This window comes from Hoplias malabaricus, chromosome 1 (assembly GCF_029633855.1).
Source record: "Hoplias malabaricus isolate fHopMal1 chromosome 1, fHopMal1.hap1, whole genome shotgun sequence".
In the NCBI taxonomy this organism is placed as follows: Eukaryota; Metazoa; Chordata; class Actinopteri; order Characiformes; family Erythrinidae; genus Hoplias; species Hoplias malabaricus.
Genome location: NC_089800.1, coordinates 59,072,831 through 59,093,475, shown reverse-complemented (window position 1 = coordinate 59,093,475; position 20,645 = coordinate 59,072,831). Strand labels below are relative to the sequence as shown.

Genomic DNA, 20,645 nt, shown 5'->3' with positions numbered 1-20,645 from the left:
TACAGCTTACTTTGAGGAGTGTCAAGAACCAAAGCACTGAGACGTTGGAAATGAAAAAAACCCTGGACAGAAACTGGACATTGCCTATAACACCATGTTTATGTGGACTATTTTAAATTTAATTAAATTTAATGGTGGGTTACAAATATGACATATAATACTCTGAGTGTATTCAGAGTAGAAGGTTAGTGGTGGTCTTTTTATAGAGCCAGGTCTATTGAAGCAAATCTGTCTCATCAGACTTGGAAATATTAGCACCTTTGAATTTGAAGCACTGGATTTTTTTTGCACTGAAATTATGCATCAGAATATAATTGCTCTTGTATAGAACTAGTGAATTTTCAAGAACACTGTTATTATTCAAGGTTAATAAATTCAGATAAAAAAAATTCAAGCTTTAAAAAATTCAAACAATATATTTCGAAGTTGCTCAAATTCGGTAGACGAAATACAGATACCAAAATACGAGTTACAAAAAAATTCAGATACACATCCGGGACACCAAGGATGAGCAATCGATTCATTAGGATTTTCTCTTTCACCTTAAATGCTGCAGTAGTTTCATTCTGTCGCCACTTGATGACGAAATACGAACACAACTTCCATACCGTGGAAAAACTACACGTTTAGCTTCCTTCCGCGGATATGTCCTATGGCATTTTTATTTTTTAATTGTCAGATTATCAAGAATCTGACATTGATATTACAGAAGGTGTAGTACAAATATAATATCCAAAAGTGTAGAGTTTAATTCATAAAGTTGTGTTTGTTTAAACACTGAATGTCGTGTGTATATTACCAATGTCTGGTTATTTCTAATATTATTATAAATATTTATATAGAATTTTGTGTTTGTAGATTATTTATTTGTTGTAACAGTGCTTCTTGGCAAAAAATTTGATACCTATGAAAAGCCTGTTAATTTCCCTTTTCAGTGGTGCCACATTTGTAAGTAGCATGCATTTTTGGGATGAACAGTAGAGCTGAGTGTGTGGGTTACGCCCATAAAAAATTTGACAAATTCTCTCTGCCAAAGACAATTACATTGTACAACCTATGTTTATAAGTAATTTCATCAGTTTTATTTGTATAAGCTCCATTTCTTAGTGCTGTTCAAATGAAAGTCATATGTCCATATGTTTAAATGTGTTTGAAAAGACAAATGATTTCATGGGGTGTTCTAATTTTCACACGACTGTATCCCCACAGTTCATGTTTCCACATATTCATCATATCACATGCTCTGTTCACAGGGCCATTACAAAACATCTCCACAGTAAAATCTCTTCATCTTCAGGACATCAATAGTCTGTTATATTGTGTCTTTAGTGAGGCTTTTGGATTTTTGAGACACATTGAAAATAAAGAGATAATATCCACGGAAGGAAGCTAAACGTGTAGTTTTTCCACGGTATGGAAGTTGTGTTCGTATTTCTCCATTTAGCGGCGACAGAATGCAACTACTGCAGCATTTAAGGTGAAAGAGAAAATCCTAATGAATCGATTGCTCATTCTTCCCGGATGTGTATCTGAGTTTTTTGTAACTCGTATTTGGTCTCTGAATTTCGTCTACCGAATTTGAGCAACTTCAAAATATATTGTTTTAATTTTTTTGAGCTTGATTTTTTAATTTGAATTTATTAACCTTGAATAATAACAGTGAAAAAATTCAAGAGTTCAATTCAAGAGCAATTATATTCAGACGCATAATTTTAGTGCAAAAAAAATAAAGTACTACAAATTCAAAGGTGCTAATATTTCAAAGTCTGATGAGTCTTTCATACAGATCGCAACTGTTCACTCTGCGTTTAACTCCTGTCATTTCTCAGTAGGCATTAGCTCCCTTTTAAATCAGTGTTGTTATTCAACTCTATAGAAGACCAGCTGAGGTCAGCTCAGTTTAATTTACACCAAATCACTTACTTTTCTTATCCAACAGGACATAAAAGTGCATTGTTGTATGATTAAGGCTATATTCCTGTTGGTTTTATAATAATTCAGCATGGTTTATTTTAACTGTATTAATTGCACTCACTAATGCCAATAATTTACCAAGAACTAAGTATAAAAAATGCCTTATATAATCTATAGATAAATGTATGTTTCAAATTAAATACACATGCCTTTCTGTAGTGGTGCTAACATTAACAAGAGCAATGTGTGTTGGATTAGTTTCTTAGGATTTTGCATGAGAATAAACACCTTCAGTAGACAAGTTCTGCAAATATATAACCTTTTTACTTCAGTCGATACAATGTGTAAACCACAGTAACCAGAGCAATGTGCACATCTCAATATTCTCATGTATAACAGGATTTAGTACATGCTGCAACATTTTCTTTATAGATGAGAATTTCAAAACACATTCCTCCATAAACTACTACGGGGTATAAATCAATAATCAGAAAAGACGTTGTTACAGATGAAGTAAATAAGCATAGGTATGATAAAGAGAATTCTGTCCATTGTGATCACATTTTCTGTTAGATTACTTTTTACACACTTTCTTATTAAGTCCAAACACTGCTCTTCACTTTGAGGTTTCTCTGTGTCGATCTCTCCAGTATTTAGTATACGCCTCCTGAAACATGTTCTTACAGCGCAGTTTGGCTTTGAGTCTGGAGCAGATGAGAAAGGAGCCACCCATTTTGCGATGCAGGGAGTAGGTCTCTTCAGGTGGAGGGGTGAGACGCTGATTCAGCATCACAGGGATGAGGCCATGGATCCGCTCTGTTGTGCTCTGAGAGCCAAAGTCAAAGAGGTCTTCTGAGGCAAAGGCCTCACCAAGAATCATCACTGCGTCCACATGGGCATTCTCCATTGCCTGTACAAAAAAGAGAATGTATATTCTGATTATATAAACAACATTAAACAGTCCTTATAATGGAAAACATGCTTAAATAATGAACAATTTAAAATTAGGCATGAGCCCACAGTACCCAAAAGTTTGTTAATTCTAATGTACAAAGAGTTGCTGAAAATAGTCAAGTAAATAAATAACGATGATATGATGGGAGATATCATGGAGGGAGGCAAAATGGCCAAATTTAGGAGCAGAATGCAAATACGCATTCAGTGCTGTTCCTGGTGAGGCTCAATACCTTTGTTTCATATCCAGTCAGGAATTTCGTTTCAATAGATCGTTGTAAAACACCATCTCTATCTCTGTTGGCTGCAGCCTTGATGATCTTATAGAAGATAAAAACCCAATGTGCACAAATTAAAATTTCACACTTGAATTCAAAATATAACAATCATATGTTTAAGAAATGAAACATATGCAAAATACCCTTACTCTACCTCAATGTACATATCTGTAAATCTTGCATCAAATCCTCTTGTTGCTCCAAAATCTAACAGAGCAATCTGAAAATCAAGGATTGACATTAAAGGGGTATAAAAGTGGAAATAAAATAGCCTACAATGAAAGTATTGAAAGATATACCTTATGAGTTAGAGGGTCATAGAAGAAATTGGACCAGTTGGGATCAGTCTGCATGAATCTGAACTCAAAGAGTTCTCTCAAGCATAGAATCAAAATCTGCTCACAGATCTGAGGAGGAAGACAGGAGAGTGTTATATATAAAAAACTGATGCAGAAAGTTTTAGTTCTTCCAGAGCTAAACAGAATTACATTTCTATATTTTTAATACAGAGAATAGACAAATAAATATAGTCTAATATGTACTGAACTGGCTACAATAGGCAACTAAATTAGTCAGACACCAGGTGGATAAAGGGCAGTCTGTACAAAAGCAAATACACATCTACAGTATTAAATTCCTGAGGAATGTCAACAAAAGTCAATCCATATTCCTGAAAGCACATGCACAAATATTTAAAAATGCCTTTGTCTGTGGGAAAACCATACTTGAAATCTATGAATATATGACATCACCAAAAAAAACGCCCTACAAATGAATGTAATCACTCATTCCACTTTTTGGAATGCAGTGACATTATCAGATTATAAATATTTTGACAGGCTTACGTCATTCTTGAGTTCCTGTGGGAGGTCATCAGCTTTATCCAAAGGGAAACCAGATACCAGCTCTGTGGTAAGGACAAGCTGACTGCTAAGTTCATCCACTACGCTTGGCACATAGAAGCATGGGTGATCCTTTAAAAGCTCTCTGTAAAATATACCTCAAGTCAACTAATGTACAAATAACTTTACATATTCTGTAAAACAAAACAAAACAATCAAATTCTCCACTAAAACATTACAACAGGAAATTTATAATTAAATAATAAATAACTCCAAAATTGCTATTCTTTGTCCAGAAATGCCCAATCTTTAAAAATGTTTTGCATACTTAATGAAATTCATGAAATAATCTTATTATGTTACTGCTATGCAGTGTTTCCATGCATCTCATCATTGCTCTGAGAAGACTGAAGGCCTAACTGTGGTATAGAAAATGCTTTTGGAGAACTTGACTAAACTGGTCAGTATGGTTAGACTTGTTTAGTGGACACATTAAAAATAGGTAAACATACTCACTGGAATTTTTTGGCACATTGAGCTTCCCTCACATAATCACATTCCAAAGCCAGTTCTCTGCTCATAACCTCTATAAGGTGCTCTGGAAACAGACCTGCGCAAAAACAACATGACATGCAGAATTACATTGATGACAAAATCTCTAAAAGAAAAAAAAAAAAAAAAAAAAAAAAAAGTAGTAATGGCTCTCTTTAAAATTGCCATACAGGATACGTACCTTTGGGTAACGCGTTGCTCAAACTAAGGAGAGTCATCAAATTACTGAGATCACTCTTGATACTTTTGGCAACTCCAGGGTACTAAGAAAATAGAAGACGTGTGCCAAAGATAGAAAATATACACATTCAACTAATCATTCTAATCTCATTCTAACAGTTAATAATATCTCAAATTCATCTTTAATTCCAATACTATTTACATTTTATAGGTGATCATCATTTTAAGTATGTTTATTATTGCCATTTAAATGGAACTCCAATAGTTGGCAACAATATATTTAAAGTGAATGCAGTCAATAACTCAAATGAGCTGAAATCACCTGTGTTATAAAGCTAGCTTACTATACAGATCACAAGAATACTGCTGTCATTTTATACCTCAATCAGTCAAAATGTATTTATATAGTGATTTCTACAACAGAAGCCGTAACAAAGCAGCTTACATAATTAGCATCAGAACAGATCCTTTGAATCAAAGCCCTCTGTAGGCAACAAGCAAAAGGCGACAGTGGCGAGGAATAACTCCCTCAAGGCTGGAGGAAACCTTGGAGGAACCAAGACTTACAAGGGGGACCCATCCTCCTCTGATCAAACTACTGATAGAAATTTACAGTATCACCAGTTAATAATAGTTATTGATACCACTATCTAGGGCCACAAAAATAGTGCTAGAATCATCAGTCTGAATGTTGCAAATCCAAGTCCATATCTAGCTTGTTGTTGTGTGTTGTTTCATACAAATAATTTAAAAAAATGCCCATAGCATTTTTCTGATCAATTAAATCCCTGGATTTCTGAAATTTTGTCTAATTGCAGACTACACTCTCTAGCTAGGTCTCTCATATTACATTAGAACCTACCTAAGAGACACACAAAATGTTACCAGATCCTTTCAAACTGCTGCTTACTCAATGTTTTTGAATAACTCCATGTGCTTTGTGGAGAACAATAACTGCAAAACTTATGTCAGCTAAAAGACTCCCCTGTTGGTTAGAATTATGCTAAATGCGGTGGAAAGAAGTCCATCAGAGATGAGGTGATGGGGATGTATGGCATGAATTGTTGATGCTTTTGAGTAAACCAGCTATAAATTTGTGTAATATTTTCTTCATTTCAATAATTATTTTGCTATTTCACACCACTTGCTATATTATGTTTTTTTCGCGTCGCAAAAAAGGCAAGGTTTCTGAACATAATTCTGCTATTCAAAATTCTATCAGGCCAGCACTAACCAAGCTTCTTCCTTGTTGTTTCCAGTTAAAAAAAATATTTCTCTAACCTGAATCTTCATAGCCACATCTCTTCCATCTTTCAGTCTAGCCAGGTGCACCTGACCAATGGATGCAGCAGCAAAAGGCTTCTCCTCAAAGAACTCCACTCTGTCACGCCAGTTTGGGCCCAAGTCATTGCTGACCACTTTCTGTCATGAATATTCAAATTAAATTTATATTAATTCCTTAAAAAACAGATATGCAAGAGCAATTGTAAAATACTGTTCAAATTTTAAGAATCATCCGTCAAATTAATCATGGCTCTTTTATTCAATAACAACTTTTACAGGGTAGTGAACATTTAAGTGAATGTTATTTGCGCTTGATTTTCAAATGCAAGGTATTCTGAATGTTAATTTTGATGACACTGCATTGTCATAATTTAGATCTTTCTAAATACTATAGTCACAGAGTCAGTTCATTATTCTAGACCCATCAACATTTATTCATTCTTCACCATGGTGTGCCTATCAGTTGAAACCCAAGGAATTTTAGAATATTACCACTTCATTTCATTCATTTATCCTCAACAAAATTTGCCTCATATTAACAATACCAGTGATAACTTGGGAGAGATTCTGCATATGGTATTCTAAACTGTGTTTATTCTTCAACATGGAAAAACTCTCACATTTGAGACTATACCATCATTTGCTTGGTGGGCATGAAGTCAGCACTTTGTCGAACACGGTCGAAAATTTTTGCAAGCTGTGGGTTGATGAAGGCATCATCTAGGAGAACAAAATAACTCAGGATGGTTGGTCAAGTCTCTCATTTTAGAAACAGGATTTAGACAAGGATCATGTTTCTTAACTAAGCAGCTGTTTATTCATTCATTCATTATCTGTAACCGCTTATCCAGTTCAGGGTCGCGGTGGGTCCAGAGCCTACCTGGAATCATTGGGCGCAAGGCGGGAATACACCCTGGAGGGGACGCCAGTCCTTCACTCACACATTCACACCTACGGACACTTTTATTTATTTTTATTTTTTTGAGTATCCAATCCACCTACCAACATTTGTTTTTGAACTGTGGGAGCACCCGGAGGAAACCCACGCAGACACAGGGAGAACACACCAAACTCGTCACAGACAGTCACCCAGACACAGGGAGAACTCAAACTCCTCACAGACAGTCAGACTTAAACCTACAACCTCCAGGTCCCTGGAGCTGTGTGACTGTGACACTACTTGCTGCGCCACCGTGACGCCCTTAAGAAACTGTTTAGTATACACACATTCAAGCCTGCTGCTTTGGTGTCTGTTGTGTTGTCCTGACACATGTATTTCACCATGTCTCACACTTTTATAAAGCCGTACTGTGTTATTATAAAACAAAGCAGTGGCTCTACCACTATAGTTATTAAAAATCTGCAAGGAAATCATTGCTCCTCTCAGGGAATTTAGTGGAGTGAAACCTAAATACAAAACCATAAGAGAGAGGGGGGGGGTTGTTTTATATATATATAAACAGTATTCACCTATTAAATCATTCAGTGCCTTTCATTAAGTTGACAGTGTCTGAAAGTAATATATTTGGTTAATGCAACCCCCCCCCCTTTTGTTGACGTTAACAGACACACAGACAAATTCATCAGTGAAACCAGACCTACTACCACAAACAGCCGCCCTGACACCTTCAGGAGTGTGTAATGATATAGCAGGATGACATTTGTGCCATGCACACTGCCATGTTGTTAACAGAAATAAACACAAATGTATCCAGTGCATAGGGGCGGTATGCATTAGGAATCAGTGTCAAGGGCAGGCCACAGAGATGGTGAAGGAAAACAATCATTACATAAAGAATGAAAAGCACTGACTGAGCACAATACTCCCACTGAAAAATAATGCTGATTAAAATGTTTAGACAAATTGGGTTTAAACTACTTCAGTTCAAGACAAAACAAAAGTTATTCTAAACTTGATCAATTAAATAATTTTGCATGACCAACAAAGCAACAATATTTAGCCAACCAACTTTGTCAATAATTAGGTTGTGTTGTTAAACATATTCAACTGAATATCTATTAAATATATTCAATTTCTAACCCTCACCATGGTCCAAACACGAAATTTAATTTCTCACCTTGAATGCTTAGTATTTGCCCAAATTTTAGAGCAGCTCCTCTCACTTTGCACAGAGTCCGAACAATTCTTTCAGCATTAGCCTCAGAGACAAATGGGTTCGAGTCCAGTATAGCTTTCTTATGACCTGCAGGAAAAAGGAAATTCCCAGTTAAAACAAACTCTCAAAAAAAAGCATTTTGCTGGATGCTTTGATAGTACTAGCTGGTCACATTATTCATCCCCAAATGAGAATGAATCCACATGATTAATTATACCAACTTTGCAAATTTTGTCCACTATCCCTAAGCTTTGATTTCTCATCACTATGGAACACCCACCATTAAAATAATTTTTTCCTAACAAATTAAATTTAAAACCAGATGAAACATTCTTGCTTAAACCAACATTAGAACATTTTATTTTAAATAACAGGATGCCATAAATGCTTGTACATGGCAATATACCTTTCTTCTCATCAGATCTAAGACTCTTCTTTGCCATTTCAGCAATTGCTCCAAGACCCAGTCCAACTGCCAAGCCTGGAGTGTGCAAACAACATTTATTCAAATTACTGACACATCCGTTTTGTGGAATTCATATCCTATAGTAGACTATATACCAACTTGATTTTAAACAAAATCAGAAGTGTGTTTACACACAGGATAACTGTCCCACCTCCAAAGTTTGCTAAGCGTCCCAATCTTGTTACTGGTACTTTGCGTTCCCTGGCACTTTTGCAGAGCTAAAAAGGGAAAAAAGGCAAAAATATAAACATCTACATGTCAGTAACTAAAAGTTAAATAAAAGTGTTAATTAACTATGTACAAAGATTTAATCTTGATGTAACTCAAGGTATCAATCAATGATCTTGGAACAAAATAAAACTACTGTACCACTTGCTTGTGCTTCATAAAGTCACCGTTTCTCATCTCTTTGGTTGGGTCATCTCCCTTCACACTGCTACAAAGCCAGTGATCTTGGTGAAATAAACAGGTCTGTTCATAGATGGGCATTTGTATATGCCCTCCAAATATCTTGTATCTGGATTTCCCCAAACACTCATGGCTGTACATGTTGACCACTCTGCTGCCCCCTGTTTTGTCCTTCAGGTACTTTAGAGATCTGGCACATTTGGTATCACTCAAACTTGGACCAATAAAAGAGTAATTACGTAATGATTCCATAATACTCCTGAGCATAGCACCATTTCTGCCTTTCCAGCTATAGCCCTGCAAAAGAAACACAAACACAATAATTTGCAGGGTCTTAAAAGTAACAAAAGGTAAAAGTAACGTGCACATAAAAAAATGGTTTTAAGTTAAGAGCACTTTCACAAAAATATTTAGATGCTTTAATTTGCTTTGCTGTGCCTTAAAAAAATTAAGAGACTTAAAAGAATATTTGACTAAAGCTACAAGGCCTTTAGCAGATGAAAAGATGTTTGTAGGACAGATTAGATGAGCTCTAGCAAAAACTAAAGCAAATTTAATCAGGACACTAAAACACTGATCAACTACATAAATCTGATTTTTATACACCATTTTTAGGCTTTCATTTGCCATTTGAAAACGGGGATTGCCAACATTTCTTTGTTTTCTTCATGGCAAATGCCAAGCTTAAATGGTACACGTATACCAGTCAACATGGATTATTTTTAGGACTGAAAATTATAGCTGTTCGTGTTATAACTTTCATGGTAAATCTGCTTAGAAGCAATCTATTCAGGTGTCAGATTCCCATTTAATCCAATGTATCAAATTCTCTAATTCCTCTAGGATGGAACATTTCATATCAAATCACTCTGAAGTAATTTAAAACTTAAATTCCCTTTTCAAAGGATTTGTCACGATAAATGTCCTTCTCAAGTAATATGCTGAACTGAAACAACCCTTACCTGGTCTTTCAGAAGGTTTTCTTTGAGGTTCAGACTGGTTCTCCTCTGAACACTGAGTGTCAGACATTTGCTGTGATTCTGGTATGGCACTTGTCTGAAGCTGGCAAATTTTCTTATTAGTAAGATATCAGCTGCCATGTCTTTCCTTTTAAACCTGCAGACCTTTTAAAGGCCACACAAAAGTCAAAGCAATTTACCTGCAAACATTACCTGTAAAATGACTAGCTGTTGTGAGCCTAGATTGTTTCATTTAATTCAAGACAGTGTATATAAACATTTCTTGACTTACCGCAGATGTTTGAAGACGTTACTAATGCAAAACGTAATGTCCTGCGTTAAAAGTTAGCTACATTAGCTGGAAATATAGATATGATAATCACAACTTGTCATAACTGGAAAATCTGACTTAAAGGAGCAAGCTAAACTTCAACAAAAACAAGAAGTGTGAATCAAAGCCATTCGAGACATTTTGTTCTGGAAGTCGGAGACGTGTCAACACAAGAGGCGTGGAAATGCTCATTTTACACCGAAAATTACTACCCCTTATATACGTGTGCACTATTTCTGCCATCTAGCGGCGCTTCTACAGTATGAACTGGCAGCCTCCCTTTGTCTTTGTTCAAATTCTAATTCGCTCAGCCCTCTGTAAAATGCGCGTTTTTGTGACGTCATCACACAGTGAAGTACGTGTGTTCAAGGCCTCGGTCCGTCAGAGAATTAGACACAATTTAACTTAATTTTAAAAGGATTGGTGCTGTCCTCTTAATTTAATCGTTTTCTAAAATATGAACCTGAAAACAATTTCTACACTTTCTTGATAAATAAAAATCATAATAGACCTATTAATTTATAAACAATATTTTTACAACAAGGAATTGTGACAAATATTTATTTTTTTTAATAATGTTGCTATTAATCAAACAGTCAATCAATTATTTTATGTACCTACTTCATCCTGTTCAGTGTCGTAGTGGATCTGTAGCATAAGAAACAATTGGGAGTAATGTGGGTACAAACAATGTACAAGGTTCAAGTCCATATACATATATGAGAGAGAGAGAGACTTGGGATACTGTGTCAAAATTTATTTTAAAATATTGTTGTTTGCACAAGAAAATATAAAATTAATTTCTTACAATTACCGTCCCCCAGTATCATACATACAATCAGTTTGGAGTGCAAAAAAAAAACATACTTCAGTCCACACTGGGACTTTAGTCAGTTCCATTTTAAATCCAGTATCTTTAAGTGCAGAGCAGGTGCATTACATTGTTTAAATTTAGTATATGCCTTCTTCTCATAGTTTGATAAATGTCTTCAGCTTGGGGAAAAGACGAAGAGCATTGAGTGTGGTTACTTCCATGACCTTCTCCACAGGAACCCCTTTGATTCTGGCAATGTACTCAGCACTAATTGTGATATTCCTTGGTTCATTCCTCACCTACAATGCAATATAAAAGAATTTTCAAACTGAGTAAACAAATAAATTTAACCACCCACACCTAAAAAACAGCTTTGCAAAAATGACACAATTTATATAGGCTTTGTTAGAAATTTAAAAAAAACATTTTACCCGTTTCTCTGGTCCAAGAGCTGGTGAATCAGTCTCCAGACACATATACTCCAGCGGCAGCTGTTTCACAAGTTTTTGCTTCTTAGTAAAAACAGATAAACAGGTGACCTCACTGAAAACAAATACTGATGGGTTATCAGTTCTTTTACTTGGAGTACAATAAGATGTTTTTAATTTCTAATAATAATAATAATAGAAATTATAATAATACATTTTGTATTTATAGCACATTTCACCTAACCTGTTCACTTCTTACAATCGATGGTGGTATTGAAAAAAAATACCCTGCACGGACACCCTCCATTGCAACTGATGGTTTCCCATCAAAAGCATGAAGAAGAACGTTTTCTACACCTGGTTTATAAAAAGGAAAATAATTTAACTTAAGGAGGAAACAAAATATTAAATAATGTGTGTTAGCAATTCTATTAACGTAACTTCAACAAGTGTCGTGTAAATGATAAGATACCTTGCTCTTTTAAAAGTTGTATTGTTGGTCTTCCAGCAGATCTTGAATGAACATTCCTGGAAAGATGAGCTTATGTTTACATTTTGCGGTGTTAGGCAAAAGAAAATGTAAAGCCTTCTTATGCCTTTCAGAATTCTATATAAACGTGTTTAATGTGATAAAACATTAATTGATAGGTTGATGTCAGATTAAACTAGCTGAGACGTACAGAGGAAGATTTAGCTGCTTTGCAATTTCTGCTTGACGGATGAGGACTTGTCTCTGACTTTCTTTCCCTTCATCACTATTGACCACCCGTGGAGTGAAGTCAAGACCAACCTGTACCAAACATTATGAAGATATTCCATAAGTTGTAGATCCCATTATAAATTAGGAGTGTTTGTTAAAAATACATATAGGTTGGGTGGTTGTTCACAAAATAAGACTTTGTATACTGTAAATACTTTAATTTATGCTTCCTCATACCATGCACATATGTACACACTGACAATCTCTTTTGGTTCCTTTCAGATTGACATTTTCTGGCTAAAATAACAATATATATATTAAATATAATAGTGAATAACTTATCGTCTAGAATATTGTATACACTGTGCATAATTGTCTAGTACATATTCTGTGTCACTTATTTGTCAAAATAGAGTGAATGTGATTATAATATTTGTTTATTTCAGAAGCATAGAAAAGGATATTTCATATTATTAAACAAGCAAAAATATATTCGGTTGGCCCAGAGTATAGCCCAAAATATAAAAGATATATGGGAAACAGTCTGTAAGAAACAGTGGGAAAGCAGTGTATTTATTTAGAATGTTATACAAGTCTTACTTCACCAATAGCCACTATATGATCACTGTATTTTTCAATTAACGGTATGGCAGCATCTAGATCCTAAAAAAGAGGAACAAATAGTGTGGACAGAAAGAAATTTCACCCAACAATGATGAAATATTAAAAAGACAAAATAAAACATATGTGTGCTGTGGGGTGGTCTTGTGGGAGTTGTTATCATTTATAAACAGCATGAAAGGGAGACTAACAAACTGTGCAGAGCAACAGATTGACTATAGATTGCATTTAGCATATTTTATGTTAAGTGGAGGCTAATCAAATGAGCAATTAGTATAGAATAACAGAAGTCGTTTCATTGTTTGGCAAATGCCAGTGTATATTTCAGCTCAGACCTGCACAACTGATCCTCTGGGGTTTTCTGGATCCTGGCCTTGAACTGGGTGAACTCCAAGGCAAGCCATCACAAAACCAGGAAACCTGGAAATGTACAAAACCTCTGCTGCTTTTAAAGGAATCTTTCCCATAGAAGAACACCTTTTGCAGATATATCTAACCTCTGTGACAGCTGCATGATCTTCTCAAACTCCCCAGAGTGCTCAGCCACTGCAAGAAGAGCTACAACTCCAGCCTAGGATTACAACATTTCTCAATGCGGTGTACACGAATTACATGCACTGGATAAAAAAAACATTATGCAGAAGGCATAATTTACATGTCACTGTAAAAGCTAATGTTACCTTTTTGGCCTGCAAAATAACATCTTCAATGTCCTTTTAGATGGAAACAAGAGAAAATCAGCACAGAGCTCAACCAGGTATAGAATTACAATTACAGCGCAAAAAAAACATGACATACATCATCAAAATCTCCAGCAGAGAGATGACAGTGACAGTCTATATAACCCTGCATGAGCTCTTGGAAAGAAAAGTCTTTATCGGCTTTACCAACTTCAAAGTAAACTAGGACCCACAGTTCGTGAAATGTAAGATTTCTGTACAGGATATTACGCAGAGCTCGAGATGCGCAGGACTTGCGCAGGGTCACTGATCTACACATCATAAGTGAACACTATCCATAATACATAGGTATCTGCGGCAGCATTCAATCACGTGCAGCATAAAATAATCGTTGACTAAAGGGAAGCTTACGCCTCGTGTTAAACTACACAGCTTTGTTCAGTCCTTTGATGTATTAGATATCTTTGTCAGTCTGTGTTTATTCCATATGTTTCGGTGTAACAATGCCACATGGGATGGTGTAGAGAAAACACTTGCAACGGGTATTACCACATACTTCCTTATAAAGTGAGAGAAATTAATCCACAGAATTTACCCCAAAAATTTTTTTGAAATACAAGCCCGACCTTGAAACTAATTGTTCATTTTGTTGTTACCTTTTTGGCATTGTATGCATTTGGTCTGATCTTTACATTTATTCAGTCATTGCTGATTTTTAATTTTGCCTTAAAGACATATTGTTTTGTGTTTATTTTTGGAAAAAAATTGAATGATTTTTTTTTCTTTTACAGAATTATACTGGTTAAATACCATTCATAAACGCAAATAAAACTACATTTTTATACTGCTTTCAAAAATTAACTCAGCATGTCTTCTATACTTTCTAAAAATGTCAAGAGTCCATTAATGGAGCCAAATGATTAATAAAGACATAATTAATCTTGTCACTGTATTATTTAATCTATTTTCCTCACATTTGTAGATCCCTGACAATCTTTTGAGCTGGTATTTGTTTAGGTGTGCATGCAATTAAAAAAAAAAAACACTTGCGACTTCCTCCTTCACTTCACTTCTGTACAGAGCATGTGAAAAGTGGCCTGACCGGCGGTAAGGGCGACATAAAGAAGCCACAGAGATTCTAGTTAGGAAAATAAACACCCAGTATTTTCAACATGTTTCTTATACACTAGGAGGCGCTTAGAAGTCCAAAACAAATGAATTCAAAAAACAAAATATCTCAACAGTCCTACCGCCAATGGGTCGAATGACACCGATTTTGTTCCTGTTAATACATATAAAATTTCTGCAACATTTTAGAGCCCAAAATATTTGGATCAAGAAATAAAGAATACGTTTAGAATATATATATATATATATTGCTTTAAATTCATAAATAATATTTCAGGTTGGGATTTTTTTTATTGTGAGAATAAATTTGTAAAATGGAACCTTATCCACACTCATTTCTCATATTACGGCCGTATTCTTAAAATATTGTAAATATTCTCATAATTTCATTCCCACGCATTAAGGTGTTCTCCAACGCCATTATACAGTGCGTAGTCAAGTCGTTCGAAAGCCTTCGTTACTCGGGAGACGTACCGCGTTTCATTGAGGTCTCTCTCTGGCGAGCGCCCTCTAGGGAGTGTTAGAAATGTTTGTAGAAGGGAAAATAAACACGAAGTTGTCACTCTATAAATGATCTGTGTTGAAGAAGAGCACGTGATCCTGGAGCTGGAATCATATGATCTGCTCAAGCTGTTACTGTAGGTAACTTGTCTTTGAGTAAGCAGTTGGCGGTGTAGCAGCATGAGTTCACGGAGTGTTTGTGTGTTAATTTTGTTGGTGTGTCTGGGGGTATGTAGTGGCCAGTATGAACCGAACTGGGACTCCATAGACTCCAGGCCTTTGCCCGAGTGGTTTGATCAATCCAAGATCGGCATCTTCATTCACTGGGGCATATTCTCTGTCCCCAGTTATGGAAGCGAATGGTTCTGGTAAGTTTTACATTCATAAATCTCTCTACAAATACGACCCCCCCCCCCCCACACACACACACACACAATGGCTCAGCATCTTAACTTTGGAGTTTGGTTTTTTTAGAGAGCCAGGGTTTCTTACATCATAAAACTATGGAACCAGTCCTGTCAAACTTAGGGTTGTGAGCTTTCGAGCTTAGTGAAGGGTGGAATCAACTTCAGTATCAATTGGTACACGAGGTTACAATAGGTAAAGTAAAAACTAGTCGTGTAGACAGAAATTGGAAACTGAATGATGCACCTTAAATTCAGTCCATTTTCTATATATTATTTCCAGTGATGGACAACGTACACTGGTCTGGGTCCAACTCAGAGTCGAACATATAGTTAGATAGCGCCTCTATTTTTCTGATATTTTTCAGGTGTGGTAAAGACTCAGTTTAAGCATGGGATGGGTGGGGACTTGACCAACATTAGCTTATTTGCATAAAAGCAACAGAGCCCTTAAACGGCTCATTCTGAAAGGGACGGAACCTGGCAAGAATAGAGCTGGTGAGATTTCTTTGTGAGTCATTTTGTGCAAACATGTTTGAACATTTTTTTGTATAGCACATAGACCTATTCCAACTTGTTTAAAACCAGTTATAATATGTCCCCTGTTTAAAGTAAAAAGCCACCCAATATGGAAATCCTGCAGTAGAGTACAGATACATGAAAAAAAGTACAGTAACAAAGTACATTTACTTAATTACTGTCCACCACTGATTATTATTAATAAGTTTTTTTTACTTTTGGTTAACCCTTAATTTTCTAAGGATACCAATAAATTGTAGGCAATTACATTAACTTACTATAGTTAATATAAATGCTAAATGGAATATTATTACATTATTATAATAATGCCAGGTTTTACTCTTACAATATTAAGTATGAGAAAATCATACATGTATTTAAAAATACTAGAATTATTGTGCATTTTCTTATTGTACCACTACAGATCTTTTTTTTTTTGCTGGATTCAGTAAACAAATATTTAAAATAAGTCTGTCTGCAGGTGGTATTGGCAAGGCCAAAAAATCCCAGATTACGTGAACTTTATGGCAAAGAACTATCCTCCTGGATTCCAGTATCAAGACTTTGCACCACACTTTACTGCTGAATTCTTTGATGCCAAACATTGGACAGACATTTTTGCCGCTTCGGGAGCAAAGTATATTGTCCTCACAACTAAACACCATGAAGGTAAGTGCAATCTCCTGTTTATATGTAGTAAAAAAAAATAATATTGTTGGGAACTTTGTGTTCAACTGAACACAATCTTATGTACTGATCAAGCCTGTGTTCAACAAAAGGTGGCTATAGTTTTCCAAATGGGCAAATTCCACATCCATAAATCCTGGAAATTTTTTCTTGAGACTAAACAATGATTAGCCCTGTTTTTATTATGCACATATTTTCCAATTGATATTAGTGTTTTAGAAGGTATACAAATAAATGTACATTTTAACAATTTAAAATTGCATTTAAAATGTACATGTTAAAATGTTCTGCATTTTCTAAGTACAATACAACGCTTGTTTTCAAAAGAGGAATAGAAAAGAAGCATGTGATGTAGAGTACCTTGAGAATGTCATAACCAGACCTAGCAATATACATCTGTAGATGATTACCTAGAGTCATATTTCAGTAGCTTAAAAACTCTTATTATAGTGTGCAGTCATGTGTCTAAATTGTTGCTGTGTATTCACTTTCCACTTTTATTTATTTATTTTTCCATAAAATGTAAAAGTGAACTTTGTTTCTGGAGATACAGCACATAAATCATATAACGTTTTTATGCCTTTCACCAAATATTTACTTCCCAGTTAAATATTTTAAATGCAAAGTGTTCTACAAACACTAATATCGTTTGAATATCGTATAAAATAAAAGAGGAAGTTGATCAAACTACACAAAGCACTCTAGTCATTTTAAACAAGAAGTAAATTAAAGGTTTATACTTTCTCAGGCTTCACCCTGTGGGGCTCAAAGTACTCCTGGAACTGGAATTCTGTGGATGTTGGGCCAAAGCGAGACTTGGTGGACGAAATAGCCACAGCTCTACGGAAAAACACTGACATGCACCTTGGCCTCTACCACTCCCTGTTTGAGTGGTTTCACCCTCTTTTCAGAGAAGATGCTAATAACAAATTTACCACCACTCTGTTCCCACAAGAGAAGAGTCTGCCTGAGCTTTATGAGATAGTGAATAAGTACAAACCTGAATTGCTGTGGTCTGATGGAGATGGTGATGCCCCTGATAAGTACTGGAACAGCACTGGTTTTCTAGCCTGGCTCTACAATGAGAGGTTGAAAATTTCTTTTATGTCCCAGTCATTGATACTGTATACTTCTGTTGTGTTCCAAAATCAACTTAGCAAGATATCAAATTTTATAAGTAGACCATACAGAGAGAGACTTTAGTAAGGGATACAAGTACATTTTGATTTCTTTAAATGCATTGAAGACAGTTTTTAAAGAAAGAAGCCTTTGAGACAGTTGGGTCAGCTTTTGTGGTGTTAAAAGTATGTCCATGCTAGTTTGTTTAGGACATAAATCCAGACCCTAAAAAAACCCCTAAGCCTGCAGGAGAACTACCCTCTCTGATTTCATTATCACGACTTGCAACACATCACAGCCGTCATTTGCAAGCCACTTCTCGATGGTCTTTGCGGTTTGAGCATTGCATTAGATTCAATATTTGTGGGTTTTTTTTTTCCAAATTTCCTGTTTCCAAATTACAATTTTGTGTGTGTACTGTTTCTTGGAAGTCTTTGTGAACAATATATTAAATGGTGTTTTTACACTTACAGCCCTGTTCGGGACACTGTTGTGACAAATGATCGTTGGGGAAAGGACATTATTTGTACTCATGGTGGATACTACACCTGTACCGACCGTTACCAACCTGGACACCTGCTGAAACATAAATGGGAGAGCTGCATTTCCATTGACCAGCGTTCTTGGGGCTTCAGAAGAGATGCTACACTCAGCGACTACCTCAGCATTGAACAGCTGATTGCTGTGAGTTCAGTGATGTGTGGTAACACATAAGATTGAGAATAATTTTCTTCAACAAAATCTGAACTATATGTCAGGCTTCAAAATATTTATTTATTTTCATAAAATAGAAAAGAAAAACTCTGGCAGTTGTGCAGTAAAATATACAGAAATGTGTTCTCTGTATTTGTGCATTATTCTTCACATAGAATCCCACCAAAATCTACATACACCTGTATGAGTTTGCTCATTTCCATTACAGACCCTTGTGGAGACTGTGTCATGTGGAGGCAACTTGTTGTTGAACATAGGTCCAACACACGACGGCCGCATTGTTCCCATATTTGAGGAGAGACTGAAACAGATGGGTCAGTGGCTGAAAGTGAATGGAGAAGGAATCTACAACACCACTGCATGGAGGGCTCAGAATGACAGTGTTACACCTGGAGTTTGGTGAGTTACTCCTATCTGTGTAATTAAGGGTGTGCAGAGGTGAACACGTGTTATTTTCATTCATTCATTTTTTTTTTTTTAATTGAGCACCTGAACAAACAGAATTCCAATAAACAGTAGGTCAGCTACACTACTTAATAGCCGATATTGTTTTTAAATGTCTTTAATTTTCATTACACAGGTACACATGGAGACCACAAGAAAAGGCTGTGTATTCATTTTTACTTTCATGGCCAAGCAATGGAAGCATTGTTCTTGGTGAACCAGTTGTGTCAGATAGTACACAGGTAATTATAATACTGTTTTTCATTTTAATTAGTTTAAAGATTTAATAGAACCCTTATGCTTTATCACTGCTGTTATGCTTAATATTTTGCTCTTTATCTAAACTGAATCTGAACCAGGTGGTGTTGCTGGGCTATAAACCACTGAAGTGGGAACCTTTGAAGCCCAGTGGTATTCAGGTTTACCTGCCTACCCTGTCTCCTGGACAGATGCCGTGTTCCTGGGCCTGGACTCTGCGACTGACTGGTATAGCATAGTGAGGCATTGGGGATAATTGTTGGCCTCAACAGCTCTCAGGAGACCAGTTATTTACATTGCTTAAATCATAAGGGCATTGCAAATATCCAAATTTTCATTCTATGAATTTCATTTACTTTGCACAATGTTTTTATGGGGTATAATGTTTTTAAAGGTTTCTTTCTTATATTTTCTATATTATAATTTTTTGATTAATTACATGATTTGATTAATGACTTTCGAATGTTTTTCCTACTGTAATAAGGTATGTGTGTGCGCAAGTATGCGTTTTTAGGTTAGGGGGAAAAGGCACATTATTTTAAACTGCTGTTAAAGTGAGAAACCTGTGAATCAATGAAATCAATGAATATTTAAAAAATATTGCTTATACTGTTCACAGTTGCAATGGGTCTGGACCCTACAGGGCGACTGTTCATCACAGGGCAAACCTTTGTACTGATTTATTCTGTTTGTCAGGATACAGCTATTGTTAACAGTAACCAGCCAGAAGAGATTTGACTTGTCTGTCAGTGAACTTCATAACTTGCAAGAAGTCATTTCAGAACAGTGATGTTAAGGTCTGGGCCATGGGGCTGGTCCAGTGTTTTGAGAAAACCAGAAGATTTTTTTTGTCTGATTTGTAAGTGTTTTTGTTGTTGATGATAATTTTGTATTTCTCAATAATAAATTCTTAAAAGCTACACTGCTTTTTAGACCTACAGTGTTGTGCAGTCTTTCCACAGCAGGAGCATAGACAGAAACATCTATATTTAAGTGGTGTCCCAGATCTTGCATAGTTTTTTGTTTATGTTTTTATTATATATATAATCTCAAACATTTAATTGACCATTTTTTTGCATCTTAACAGGAAAAAGAAAATTGAATGCAAGTGAAACAAAACCTTCCTTTTGGGGTTTTAATATCTTGGTTACTTCAGTTTCACCTACACAAGGACATCTTTGTGCATTCAGAAAACCTATAGAGGCTAATCATAAACAGGCTAATTTGAATCGACCTGTGTGGGGGAACTTGAAATACCTGCCGTACTGGACTTACGAAAGGGCTGGGAATTCGAGAGCACCACATGCCACACTGAGACACACGTGCTTACCTCCCTCCCCCAG

General features: G+C 35.8%; 3 protein-coding genes across 7 annotated transcripts; 1 reads left to right on the top strand and 2 right to left on the bottom strand.

The window, feature by feature from the left end:
- Positions 1-2,210: 2,210 nt before the first annotated feature.
- coq8ab (coenzyme Q8A, genome duplicate b) lies at positions 2,211-10,458 on the bottom strand. 2 transcript variants are annotated; one of them, XM_066668522.1, is made up of 15 exons: positions 10,247-10,458; positions 9,958-10,119; positions 8,957-9,292; positions 8,739-8,805; positions 8,528-8,602; positions 8,083-8,208; positions 6,639-6,724; positions 6,002-6,142; positions 4,722-4,803; positions 4,505-4,598; positions 3,992-4,133; positions 3,446-3,553; positions 3,301-3,366; positions 3,102-3,188; positions 2,211-2,824 (listed from the first exon to the last, which is right to left on the bottom strand). In XM_066668522.1, the coding sequence occupies exons 2-15, from the start codon at positions 10,093-10,095 to the stop codon at positions 2,531-2,533; spliced, it is 1,842 nt and encodes a 613-aa protein (XP_066524619.1). In that variant the 5' UTR covers positions 10,096-10,119; positions 10,247-10,458; the 3' UTR covers positions 2,211-2,530. The 2 variants fall into 2 exon arrangements, with proteins under 2 accessions (XP_066524619.1, XP_066524628.1); XM_066668531.1 differs by having other exon boundaries at positions 9,958-10,111.
- Positions 10,459-11,030: 572 nt separating this feature from the next.
- On the bottom strand, positions 11,031-14,607 carry LOC136706641 (putative deoxyribonuclease TATDN3). 4 transcript variants are annotated; one of them, XM_066680257.1, is made up of 10 exons: positions 14,503-14,607; positions 13,529-13,561; positions 13,346-13,419; positions 13,184-13,268; positions 12,828-12,890; positions 12,208-12,317; positions 12,000-12,055; positions 11,772-11,884; positions 11,531-11,611; positions 11,031-11,398 (listed from the first exon to the last, which is right to left on the bottom strand). In XM_066680257.1, exons 3-10 carry the CDS (start codon positions 13,360-13,362, stop codon positions 11,255-11,257), a joined length of 669 nt encoding a protein of 222 aa, XP_066536354.1. In that variant the 5' UTR covers positions 13,363-13,419; positions 13,529-13,561; positions 14,503-14,607; the 3' UTR covers positions 11,031-11,254. The 4 variants fall into 4 exon arrangements, with proteins under 4 accessions (XP_066536354.1, XP_066536335.1, XP_066536343.1 ...); XM_066680238.1 differs by lacking the exon at positions 14,503-14,607 and adding an exon at positions 13,647-13,811; XM_066680246.1 differs by lacking the exon at positions 14,503-14,607 and adding an exon at positions 13,647-13,811 and having other exon boundaries at positions 11,531-11,608.
- A 682-nt stretch (positions 14,608-15,289) lies between these two features.
- Positions 15,290-20,242, top strand: fuca2 (alpha-L-fucosidase 2). Its single transcript, XM_066680232.1, has 7 exons — positions 15,290-15,525; positions 16,562-16,749; positions 17,516-17,855; positions 18,360-18,570; positions 18,809-18,999; positions 19,181-19,286; positions 19,404-20,242. Exons 1-7 carry the CDS (start codon positions 15,338-15,340, stop codon positions 19,539-19,541), a joined length of 1,362 nt encoding a protein of 453 aa, XP_066536329.1. The 5' UTR covers positions 15,290-15,337; the 3' UTR covers positions 19,542-20,242.
- Positions 20,243-20,645: the final 403 nt, after the last annotated feature.

Coding starts and splice junctions, on each gene's coding strand:
- LOC136706641 (XM_066680238.1), bottom strand. CDS start 13,700: ATGCAGGGTTATATAGACTGTCACTGTCATCTCTCTGCTGGAGATTTT. Junction 12,056..12,207: donor AAGCAGCTAAATCTTCCTCT/GTACGTCTCAGC, acceptor TCATCTTTCCAG/GAATGTTCATTCAAGATCTG. Junction 11,612..11,771: donor CGATTGTAAGAAGTGAACAG/GTTAGGTGAAAT, acceptor GTTTTTACTAAG/AAGCAAAAACTTGTGAAACA.
- coq8ab (XM_066668522.1), bottom strand. CDS start 10,095: ATGGCAGCTGATATCTTACTAATAAGAAAATTTGCCAGCTTCAGACAA. Junction 6,143..6,638: donor TGCCCACCAAGCAAATGATG/GTATAGTCTCAA, acceptor TATTCATGACAG/AAAGTGGTCAGCAATGACTT. Junction 4,804..6,001: donor ATGTGGCTATGAAGATTCAG/GTTAGAGAAATA, acceptor CTATTTTCTTAG/TACCCTGGAGTTGCCAAAAG.
- fuca2 (XM_066680232.1), top strand. CDS start 15,338: ATGAGTTCACGGAGTGTTTGTGTGTTAATTTTGTTGGTGTGTCTGGGG. Junction 18,571..18,808: donor GCATTGAACAGCTGATTGCT/GTGAGTTCAGTG, acceptor TTTCCATTACAG/ACCCTTGTGGAGACTGTGTC. Junction 19,287..19,403: donor TTGTGTCAGATAGTACACAG/GTAATTATAATA, acceptor AATCTGAACCAG/GTGGTGTTGCTGGGCTATAA.